The sequence below is a fragment of the Cajanus cajan genome, chromosome 5 (genome assembly GCF_000230855.2).
Source record: "Cajanus cajan strain Asha chromosome 5, NIPB_CcT2T_4, whole genome shotgun sequence".
Taxonomy (NCBI): domain Eukaryota; kingdom Viridiplantae; phylum Streptophyta; class Magnoliopsida; order Fabales; family Fabaceae; genus Cajanus; species Cajanus cajan.
In genome coordinates, this window is record NC_138521.1 from 58,036,091 (window position 1) to 58,049,136 (window position 13,046).

Genomic DNA, 13,046 nt, shown 5'->3' on the forward strand with positions numbered 1-13,046 from the left:
GATGAAGTGTTTTCTTCTTCATCACAATTGTCCTAAATTGGTAGCAAACCAACAAACATTTATTAATTAATATAAAATAATGACAGAAGTTACAAAAATTAATGTGTACTTTGAATAGTTTACATTAATTTTTCTATATATTATGAATTTGATAATAGAACTTATTCTTTTTTATTTTTTTACTCTTTAATATACATCTATTACAGAGTATAATCTTATAAAATATCAATCTTATATTATTAAAAAATAGGAGTGACAAAATGTGTCACAGTCTGCAGATTGATTTACTAATCTGTCAAAAATTGGCGAGTTAAGCTAGGTATCCTAATCCACCAGCTCGTTGGACCAAATGATGGGTCAAGCAAGTCTACCTAATTTTGTTATATCTTTTTGTTTATTTATTATTTTTAAAGTAAGTTTAGTTAAGTCATTTTATATTTATTTTGTGTGTAATTTGTGATTTATTGTGGAACAAATTTATTATGTATTTGATTTATTTTAGTATATGTAATTTAAGATTTGTGATGCATCAAATCAAATCAGTTGTAATTTGATTTTTTTTTCCTAGGTATACTAATTTATGTAGATCTTTTAAATATTGAGAAAAAAATATTAGAAGAGTAACTCAAAATAAATTGTAATTTTTTCTTTTTTCTTTTTTTCTTTTCTCTTTTTCTCCTTTTTTTATACGGACCGACTCGTTGACATGTCATCTCATCCTTAGATAGGACAAACTAAAATATCCAGCATGTTTTCCTCTAACGAATCAGATCAGTCCAGTCTGATCCATTTTTAACAGGTTAATGATATCTTAGGCCTAATCTTTACTAAAAAGACATATTTATATAGTGAAGTCCAAAAATAAGTTAAAATGCCAATACGTGAAAAAAAAAATAGTAAGGCTGAAAATTAAGATAAATAGGTCACAAATATAAAACAATGGTCATATAACATTAATTACCTTTGAATGTACTTCAATGTGGGAAGATGCTAATATAAAAAGAAGTGTTACTATATTGGCTGCCAAATACTGAATTTTTTTATTTTAGAAATATTAAACTAAACTTGAAATGCAGCAAATTAAAGCAGAGTAAGTGAGAAAGTACTCTTGTTAATCGCAGAGGATAACAAAAATGTATAATTTACTTATAATTAAAGGAGGTGACCAAGTTGAGAAGATCTTAATATGTCATAATCACTTACCTTACATTCAAATATAGATGACTAGATTGAATAGGCTGTATGCTAGAGGTGCACAGATTGAATTTGTATAATACACGTTTGAATTTAAAATTTATTAGTCTTTTTTAGTAGTTGAATATTATCTTCTCAATTTTTTTAAATCTCAAATTTTTATATATACATTTATATTTTATTTATCTTTATCTATATTTATACCTACATATGAAGATAATGATTATGTTGATAACTACCTTGCATCTCCATTTTTTATACACCTTTACCTTCCTTGCAAATCCTTTTTCTCTCACTATTATGTTTTATTAAATAAAACCTACACAAATCATTATTACTCTTTAAGCACATGTAATTTTGTTTTTCTACATTTTCTTAGAAAAGTATTTCTTAAAATAAGTATTACTCTTTAAGCACAACTATCAAACTGATGGAGTCATAAGCGGTCGCAAAGTTTTGGAGTAATTTATTTTAATTAATTAATTTAATATAATAAATAAAAGTTACTATATATCCTTATACAAAAGTTTTATTTTTGCAAATAGTTTGATGAATAAAGGATAGAATAAGCCTAATGAATTGAGCACACCAAAACACATTTATCATCTTTTAATATAAAATTGATACTTTATATCTTTGTTATTTTGTGTAAAAAAAATAAGAGTAAAAACTAAAAATAATTGATGTTAAAAATGTGTGGATAGTTAACAATTACATTGTGTGAGCAATTTTGAATAGTTATTTAAATAGTGTGAGATGCTTGAAAAATAATTTTACAAAAACTTAAAAAAAAAAAATTAAATCATAAAAATATGGGAGAGGAAAAGTCTTTGAAAGTTAAAGACAAAACAATCAACTTCATCTTTAGCAATAAATAAATGAACCACAACTTTTTATTTAAATATAATTAGAGGCATAAAATATCTCGATCATGCTAGTTATTATAAATATCGTATTCAACGGTTAACATATAGACATTAATATTAAAAAATAATTGAAAGATAAAAAGAATTATTGATGCTATTTGTTTTTGGTTTTTTACATTATTCATATTTTCATTATATATTTTCTTCTTTGTTATTTAATTTGTTTATTTTTTAAAATTTTATTCTTCTTCCTTTTTGACGTTTTACTTTATTTATATTTTCATTATATATTTCCTAAATTATTCTTTAAGAAAAACCATCAATCCCACAAAATATATATATATATATATATATATATATATATATATATATATATATATATATATATGCATAAATAATCAATACACTTCTGTAAGAGACAAACTTGAGAAATGAACCATGTGATCTTGAGAATTTCCTCACTTAGCTAGGTTATTTGTTACAAAGTTGGTTTCTCTCAAATTATATTGGAAGCTAAGAGACCACTCTTTATTCTTGTAAGACTGGATCAACTTCACTAAAGGAGCATTATATATTTTTATACTTATTTATTTGAATTAAAATTTCTTGTTTAGTTTATAATTTAAATATTTTTAAAATTAAAAATATTTTTATTGTTCATAAATGTTCACTATTAGAACAAAAATATCCCAAAAAAAAAACTTCAAAAATAATTTATACCATTTAAAAGGTATTGTTATGTAAACGAGTTTGCTCAAATAAATTGTTATATCAAGTTGTTATAAAATAGCTATAAGAGTTAGTTGATAGTTTGCACAATTAGGTTGCTTAGTTAATGTTTGTCAAATTTGGTTTAAATGACAGATCTGTAAATTTATAATACCATATACATCCAACAAAAAGATTAAATTAACATGTTGATTTGGTATTTAGTTTTGCCATATTTACCATTAGCAAGCCATATAGTACAAATAAAAGAAAAAAACAATATCTCTTCATGCACATAAATTTACCCCTTGTAAACATTAACAATTGTACACTTTCAACAAAAATTAAATCCTCTTTCTGGTCATTACCTTATATTTTCTTATATGGTGTGCAACTTTAATCATTGAAATTTTCATACTCTGACTTTTAATTTCAATTTTGCTTAATCTGCCTATTTTCAAGCATTTGTTTCACATTGCATCTACTGTATTACCCATAAGAATAACATTACGACCATTTTTATAGTTAATTATGTAATAGTTTTTAACAGATTAATATGAAGATCGTCTTTAAAGTAATGATACTCTCACTGTCAATAATAATAGTGCTCCTTAGTATAGCATACTTGACTTATCTTAAGCTTGACAAGCATATCAAGTCAACTACTTTTATGTCTGAGAAATTTGAAATGGGGCCAGGAAAAATTGCAGTGAAAACATTTTTAGATATCAAACTTCCAAAAGGTCATATTGGGATAAAGAGTTTTAATGCTGAACTAGTTGATGAAAATGAAAATTCTGTACCTTTATATGAAATTTACTTGCATCATTGGCTTGCTATAAAATATTTTGAGAATACTTCAATTTCACGCAACATTGAGCAATATCATGATCTTCGCAATGGAATCATTTATCAAAGAAATGAAGGTACATGTCAAGGATATATTCTACCACATTATTGGGGTTTAGGAAGTGAATCACGAGGAACATCCTCAAATCTTCCAAATCCTTTTGCGGTAGAATTAGGTAACCCTGCAAAAATTCCAAATGGATTTAAGGAAAAATGGTTGTTCAACATCATGGCTATTGATACACGTGGTACACTACATAGAAAAGGTTGTACAGAATGTAGATGTAATCTTCTTAATCTCCCAAAAGACTTTTATAATGTCACAAAAGGCTTTGATGGCAAACCATTATCCCTAAATTATAGAGGAGGACTCTTGTGTTGTCAAGATAACTTACAATGCAAATTGAGAAAGGATTTTGATGCCCCAAAGAAAAAGGTTTCCCTAAGATACAAAATAAGGTGGGTTAATTGGGACGAACACCAAGTTCCACTAAAGTTTTATATACTTGATGCAACTGATCGAGTGAGATCCAATGGTTCTAAAATAATTCATGACTGTCAGGTAGATAAATTATTCAATATGCAAATTTTCATAAATAATTAGTAGACTTTTACATTTTAATTAAACTTCAAACCATAATAATATCCTACTACTTTGTCATGATGAATTGAGTAACATATTTCTTAATTTCTTATAGGCAGAATATACTATCCCAAGAATTGGTGATAATGACTCCCCTCATGTCCAGAGAGCAAACATCCCAATAGAAAAAGGTGGTTACCTTATATATGGTGTAACTCATATGCATGCCGGAGTTATTAATGCAACTCTATATAGACAGGTGATATTTGATATTGTCTTTCCTATCTAATCTTTATGATTTATCATAGATCAAGTTTTATTAAACATCATGTGTTAAAGATATTCCTAAAGTATGTTTTTCTTGATTAAGAAGTTTAATACTGTAATACATTTTCTCTAAATATATATTTTTTATTATTAACATAGGATGAAAGTGTTTTATGTACTTCAACACCAAAATATGGAACGGGAATGAAAGCAGGAAATGAAAAAGGTTATGTAGTTGGAATGTCTGGTTGTTATCCAAAATTAGGCTCTATCAAAATTAAAGATGGTGAAATATTGACAGTAGAAGCCATATATCAAAACAAGTTTCGTACTGGAATTATGGGACATTTCTATATTTACTTGGCAGAAAACACCGACATTGGTTGACCTAAGTGGTAAAAACTTGTGTTCCTTAAACAAGATGTCCAAGATTTGATCTTAGCCTTGAGTATGAAATAGACTATATTGGGAGGAGAATACACTCATCTTATATGCACTCACGACCTTTGACGGGTGGATACTTCTTACAAATATCATGATTAAAAAAGAACTAATACTAGACAATAATATTAATGATTTAGTGTGAGATATTCATATATCTTTCTTTAATAGTTTATTTAGTATTTGTTCCTAATAATATAAATATTGTAATTTCTTTTGTTCTTACCTTATCTAATATAAAGTTTTTTTTATTGCACATGACATCAAATAATTACAATATGAAATTATACAAGTTGCAAGAAGGAAAACTAACTAAAAAGTTAGTTCAAAAGACTTTTGATAAATAAAGACAATTCCTTAAATTAGAACCTCCTACTTATAATATTATTGAGATTCTTATTTTTAGAAATATAGTACATTAAAATAAACACTTTTTAGATATTTGATTTAGATTTTACTAAGTTGGTTGGCTTTGAGTTTGACAAAGGTATTTCATTTCAAAAATTAGAACTAAACGAGTAATAGATGAAAGTCTACCTATAAAGGAATTACAATATTCAAGTTAATAAAAATATCATAAAATGGCTAAAAGTAACACATGCATATATACATTTTATAATGATGTTGGTAGAATATATAAAGGTGTTGAATATGTGTCAGATATTCTACAAAAAACACAAAGTTTCTGATGAACAATTACGCACTGTCTTATTATATATCGTTATAATTTAGTTTATAAATAATTTGATTTTAATCAACCTTTTTTAATATATTTAGACCTAACACAATACAATGTAAATTGAGTTTAAGTTCAATCCATGACAATCGCCAAAAAAATCTAAGTTTTTTTTTCTTGATATAAGTTTCAAGATATAAGTGTGAAAAGAAGTTCTCACTTCTCATGTGTTGTCAATGAACTTTGTTAATGCTTACTAACTCTAATAAAAAAAATTATTAGTGTGAGGAAAGAGAACAGTCCTATAAACTTTCTTTCAAGAATTTTGTTACCAATAAAAAATAATGGCTCATTATGAATAATTGTGACCGTTTAAAATTAAATGGATGGTTAGAAGTAGCTATTGCAAGGATCAAAGAAAGTTATATTAAAAATATTATTAGCACATTCTCTTACGAATTAAAATTTATTAAAAATTAAGTACTATTTCTATCACTCCTAAGTTATAAAAATAATGGAGTCCATGAGTGTCTGGTTTATGTTAATGTACTTGTTTCTAACCTTATCAAAATAATGGTTTGTTAGAAATAAAAATACATATTTCATAATCATTTTATTGGTTGTTATTTATCTTCTTTTGCTTCCTAGTTCCTATGGCCATTTTCCTCGGATTTTGTTTTCCCTTTGTCATCATGCCTTGTTTTCTCTTTAAAAATAGATTTTTCATCCGATTACTTTCTTTTATTTGCTCCCAATGACCAATGCAAATTGAAAAAAATATTTTTTCATGGGTGTTGCTCTAGCTAGTAATACTAATGTTGTGTTTTGAAGCAGATGTAAAAGGAGGAGAAGCATCGTACAAGAGAAAGGAAGATTTATTTGAAATTGTGTTTAATATAAATAAGGATAATTAAATGGTGAGTTTTATATTATTTTTTATACAATGTCGAAGTGTGAAGAATTACAAGAATTAGAAGAAAAAAATACCATTATGTCTTTATTTTATTATTCCTTCATGCCTTGGTCGATTATGTTTGAGGACATCTCATAATAGAGGATAATGATGGATAATAGACTAGAATGATAAGTAACAGAAAAATTATCTTATCTCAACAAACTGAATCTGTTATGGGTTGTTACTTTGTTGCAGTCTTATCAAGTTGTTAGGCTTGCTTGTATAAATAGAGGCAAATTTGTAACTCTAATCAATCAATAAATACCATATACTCAATTTCAATATGGCATCAGAGCAGGACGATCCCGTGACCGATACTGAGGTGGAAGACTAATCGGAGAAGAAAATTCATACCTCCAACGATCGCAAATCTGCATCTATTATCACACCAAATTCACCCTTTTATCTTAGTCCCTCGGATAATCCAAGAACACCCCTTGTTGCTGTGTTGCTGGATGGAGACAACTATCGCACCTGGGCACGTTCCATGAGAATGGCCTTACGTGCGAAGACAAAGTTGGGCTTCATTGATGGAAGCATCAAGAGATCGACATCACATAAGGTAGATTACCTGAATTGGGAGAAGGCAGACTCGATGGTGATGGCTTGCATCATCAACTCCGCCAATCCGAACCTACATGGGAGTATCTCACGTGCCGCCACCGCAAGAGACGTATGGCTTGATCTTGAAGAACGCTTTGCACAAACCAATGCACCTCGTATTCATCAACTATGGTGTTCATTGTGCTTGATGGAACAAGAACCATACACTAGCGTTATAGAATTTTACACCAAGTTCAAGACTCTTATTGATGAACTAAATGAACAACAGCCATTACCAGAATGCACTTGTAGAGCTTCTAAGGAACTTAGCCAAAGGGAAGAGGATCATCGTGTTCACTTATTTCTTGGAAGTCTTGACAATGAGCGGTTTGCTCATGTTAAAGCCACCATCATTAACACAGATACTTTACCCTCACTTCGGCGCACCTTTAATTTTATTTTGAGGGAAAAAACGCGATTCACAGCAGAAAAAGAAAGGAATAACAAAGTTGAGTCGGGATCAGCGTTCTACTCATTCCGCACCAGCAAGCAGAAAGGGCGAGATGGGTCCAAGCTAAAGTGTGATCACTGCGGCAAGGTTGGGCACACCAAGTCAAAGTGCTTCGAACTAGTTGGATACCCATGTTGAGATTTCCGTTGAAGTACTTTTGTTATAATTGAAATTTAGTTTAATTCCATCAACGGTCTCAAACACGGCAAGTATACCGGCCGTTCAAGTAGTAAAAATATCGTATCCACAGGGATTAGAAGGTAATATAAGCATTTATTGACTATTCGTGACTAAAGAATAATTCCAATTTATAATTTGTCATGTAAATGTGAGATGAAGAGCATGACTATTGGAATGTTAAAACTATAAAGAGATTAGTTTTAGAATGGGAAAGAGTAGAAATGGGATAATGGTATTGTGAGGCTGTGGGGGTCAGATTTCACCGAACGTAACACTAATGTATCCTTAATCTCTTGTTAAATTCATTGCTTAGTCAACCCAATAGTTTACTCAGACCTAATCCCTTAGAGCAAGAGCCTAGGTGCGGATATTGAATATCAATCCCTTGAGTACCCAATACCTACACCCGCATTACGGGCTAGGGTTTAAGACTACTAATGGGTCAAGCTCTATCCCTAGATACAATCTCCACTAGGCATATGTTCCAGAACTAATTTCAAAGGTATTTCCCAATACTCAATGGAACCTTAAATCATGCAAAGGGTGATCAATCCAAAGCAAGCATTAAGCAAAGAAACAAACACAACAACGAATAAAACAACATGTATATATATCATTGAAAACGTAAGGATTACAATAGAGTATGTTGGCTACATCTAACCCCACAAAATGGGTGAAACCACTCAACAAAGAGGGCAAATACAAAATAGAGATGGAAGAGGAAGTGAAGAACCGAAGGAAAGATCCGCACACGGACGATCCCAAACCCTGGGAATCCCTTCCGCAGCTCCTGGAGGCGCCCAATGTGAGAATGGGGGTTTCTCCCCCGAAAATGGCTTCAAATACGAGCTTGGGGAGTCAGATTAGGGTTTCGCGCCCGGCGCATAAGTCTTCGCGCCCGGCGCGGGGCCTTCCAGATACTCTCTACCTTAGGACAAGCCCGGCGCAATTCACATTACGCCCGGCGCAATGGCTCCCAGAGGTGAGATACTCTGTTTTGCTCGCCTGGCGCGGATCACCTTGCGCCCGGCGCAGAACCTCTTCTCTGCTCCTTAGCTTCTTAGATTTCCATTCCTAAGAGTCTTCAACTTTCCACTCTTCCTCAATACCTGCACAAAAAATGAGGTGGATTAAGGTATTATTAGATGAATTTGGGTTAGTTATATCTGCACACAAAATGAACCAAAAAAGAGAACAATTATATTGCAATGGTTCAAAGGATGAGTGAAATTTGTTCAATAAGTCTCATCCAAAAAGAGGTAAAATTGAGACTTAACAACTCCCCCAAACTTAGAACCTTGCTTGTCCTCAAGCAAAAGGTAATTAATCTAGCAGATAACAAGCAATGCAAGTGAGTCAATTTCTACATCCTAGTTTACTTGTATCTTTTTTTCGCAAGCATGAACCTCAGATGAATTTCCAATCACAATTATTGCAATAAAACATGACAAGGTGCAAACAAAGGTTTCAAAAGAGATCAAAGAGCTGAGAAGAGTAATGACTATCTGTGTATGCATCCTCACTAGGAAAATGTTTCTCTCTATGCACACTAGTGTATCAGGGTGAGTGTTTCTCTCTAGTCTACTACTCACGCCACATAATTCAACTTTGCTCTTCGTTTCCAAATGAAACCAGTGGTAAAACAAATGCAGACACTTATCACAAGGTCTTTATTAGGGCAATCTGGGTCAAGTAGGGTCAAGCGGTAGCAGTTTTATGGTTTTTCAAGGATTGAAGGTGCTATAGCTTAAGAGAGCAAATAAGATTTTACAATGATGTCCCTCTCCATACCCCATTACAACAATTAAGCACATGCCCCTAACCGGATCCAAGCCATTAGCCTTATTGTTTTTGTTTTGCTTTTTGTTTTTTGTTTTTGTTTTTGTTTTTGTTTTGTTTTGTTTTTTTTTTTTTTTTTTTTGTAATGGCTGACCACATACTTTCTTCTTCCCAAATTTCCTCATTCTTCAACTCTCCCACACTTATTTGATGTCATCATTTTGCTCTCTTAACCAAGGCAAAGGTTATGGTTAATTTTCCATGGTTTGGGACAAGTGGAAGGTGTGGTGTTTAGGCCTAGGAAGGTATGGGTCAAGTGGAAAGTGGATATGGCTTTTTGGCTTAGATGATTAACAAAATATGGAAATGTAAATGCCTTGATCATATAAGTGCACAACATAAGCAAACCACCAGGGAAACTCAAGCAAAGTCTATCATGCAACCTAAGCGTAGTTCACTCATAAGTGTTTTAGGCTCAAACCTCACCCGGCTATGCATCCACAAATTATCAAACTCAGCTCAGTTCTATGATCAACATTGAAACCCGTATGCAACTAGTCATGAACTAAAGATCTAATGTGACTTGAAAATGTCTAAGGTACACACACCATAAACATCAAGCAAACTATAATCCAGAATCGACCACAAGCAAAACAAGTATCAACAAGATTAAAAACCATGCTAAGGCAGACTATTCACAAAAAGAACCAACAGAGTAATCATCAAAAAGACTATATATAAAAACAGTTAAATACTGAAAATAAAAGACAGAAAAGTAAATTGCAATAACAAAGGTAAACTAAGGTAGACTCCATCTGCTTCCATCTATGGGGTCTGGTCATCATCATCTCCAAGAGCTGCTCTACCATCATCAACTCCATCAGCATCAGCAGCTCCACTCCCCCAAACTTAGGAGCCTGGTCCCCAGGCCAACCAGTATATGCCTGAAAGTCCTAGTAACCAGAAGTGGTGAAAGAGTATAATCATGAAAGAACATGGTGAGCATAAAAATTAAACACAGTGATGACCATGCAGTTATAACCAAGATGAAGAACATCCTTAGACCAAAATTAAGCACAACAAACAAACACAAAGAAGCATGATTGAAAATAGATAAACATGGGGTATCAGGAGAGTGCGCGCCGGGCGCGACACAGGCGCGCCGGACTTGTTATCAGTAAAAAAAAAAAATAATAGAGGTTTCAACTCTGATATCGCGCCGGGCGTGACTGATGTCGCGCTGAGCGCAATTCCAATTGTGCCCGGCGTGATGGTTCCAGAGACCATAATTCGAGTCTTGCGCTGGGCGCGAGGTAAATCGCGCCGGGCGCGTAACCCTGATATGGTCAGTTTTGCCTAAATTTGCTTTGAAAGGAGGCCTTATAACCACCTGGAAACAGAGTTACCTCATCTCTCACGCTCCAAACAAAATGCACCCTATATTTACTCATTCAAACATGATTCAAACACTTAACAATTAACACAGACAACACATAACACAAACAACATGTAACACAAAACATATATACATATAAACAGAACAAGTCACAAATAGCTATAAATACTAAATCGCCATTCTAATCCCCGGCAACGGCGCCAAAAACTTGTTGAGATTTCTGTTGAAGTACTTTTGTTATAATTGAAATTTAGTTTAATTCCATCAACGGTCTCAAACACGGCAAGTATACCGGCCGTTCAAGTAGTAAAAATATCGTATCCACAGGGATTAGAAGGTAATATAAGCATTTATTGACTATTCGTGACTAAAGAATAATTCCAATTTATAATTTGTCATGTAAATGTGAGATGAAGAGCATGACTATTGGAATGTTAAAACTATAAAGAGATTAGTTTTAGAATGGGAAAGAGTAGAAATGGGATAATGGTATTGTGAGGCTGTGGGGGTCAGATTTCACCGAACGTAACACTAATGTATCCTTAATCTCTTGTTAAATTCATTGCTTAGTCAACCCAATAGTTTACTCAGACTTAATCCCTTAGAGCAAGAGCCTAGGTGCGGATATTGAATATCAATCCCTTGAGTACCCAATACCTACACCCGCATTACGGGCTAGGGTTTAAGACTACTAATGGGTCAAGCTCTATCCCTAGATACAATCTCCACTAGGCATATGTTCCAGAACTAATTTCAAAGGTATTTCCCAATACTCAATGGAACCTTAAATCATGCAAAGGGTGATCAATCCAAAGCAAGCATTAAGCAAAGAAACAAACACAACAACGAATAAAACAACATGTATATATATCATTGAAAACGTAAGGATTACAATAGAGTATGTTGGCTACATCTAACCCCACAAAATGGGTGAAACCACTCAACAAAGAGGGCAAATACAAAATAGAGATGGAAGAGGAAGTGAAGAACCGAAGGAAAGATCCGCACACGGACGATCCCAAACCCTGGGAATCCCTTCCGCAGCTCCTGGAGGCGCCCAATGTGAGAATGGGGGTTTCTCCCCCGAAAATGGCTTCAAATACGAGCTTGGGGAGTCAGATTAGGGTTTCGCGCCCGGCGCATAAGTCTTCGCGCCCGGCGCGGGGCCTTCCAGATACTCTCTACCTTAGGACAAGCCCGGCGCAATTCACATTACGCCCGGCGCAATGGCTCCCAGAGGTGAGATACTCTGTTTTGCTCGCCTGGCGCGGATCACCTTGCGCCCGGCGCAGAACCTCTTCTCTGCTCCTTAGCTTCTTAGATTTCCAATCCTAAGAGTCTTCAACTTTCCACTCTTCCTCAATACCTGCACAAAAAATGAGGTGGATTAAGGTATTATTAGATGAATTTGGGTTAGTTATATCTGCACACAAAATGAACCAAAAAAGAGAACAATTATATTGCAATGGTTCAAAGGATGAGTGGAATTTGTTCAATAAGTCTCATCCAAAAAGAGGTAAAATTGAGACTTAACAACCCACCCAATTGTAATACTTGGAGATCGCAGAGAGGTCCTAACAGAATTGAAGGACAGCCCACTGGAGGACAGCCCACTGGAGGACAACCCACAACACATCTTGCTCATGTGAATAAGAGTCACGAAAGGGCAGACAACACACAAGAAATTACAACGGGACATGTATTGTGTGGAACTTAAGTGAAGAGAAATGCTAAACAACATGAAACTATAGCTGGTAATGACAAAATATTTGGAGATCAACAGTGGGTCTTGGATAGTGGTGTCTCACACCACATGACACCATTGTTTTCACTTCTAAAGGGAGTTAAAAATCTTGAAAAGCCATTTTATATCACTATACCCACAAGGAACACAGTGTTGGTTGAAAAGACAGGGTTTATTAATCTCAATAAAGATATCAAATTGAATAATGTTTTATTTGTACCTGATTTTAGTTGTAACTTGATATCTATTCATCAGTTGACAAATGATCTAAATTGTACAGTGACTTACCATGCTAATTATTGTGTGATACAGGACCAGACCACGAAGAGGACGATTGGATTATGTGATCTGCAT

General features: G+C 33.2%; 2 protein-coding genes across 2 annotated transcripts; both read left to right on the top strand.

Annotated features, from left to right (window-relative positions):
• The first annotated feature begins 3,345 nt into the window (after positions 1–3,345).
• On the top strand, positions 3,346–4,854 carry LOC145958111 (uncharacterized). Its single transcript, XM_083074584.1, has 3 exons — positions 3,346–4,179; positions 4,316–4,459; positions 4,627–4,854. The coding sequence occupies exons 1-3, from the start codon at positions 3,346–3,348 to the stop codon at positions 4,852–4,854; spliced, it is 1,206 nt and encodes a 401-aa protein (XP_082930710.1).
• A 2,178-nt stretch (positions 4,855–7,032) lies between these two features.
• On the top strand, positions 7,033–7,731 carry LOC109816819 (uncharacterized). The gene has a single exon (XM_020381950.1). The coding sequence runs from the start codon at positions 7,033–7,035 to the stop codon at positions 7,729–7,731; it is 699 nt and encodes a 232-aa protein (XP_020237539.1).
• Positions 7,732–13,046: the final 5,315 nt, after the last annotated feature.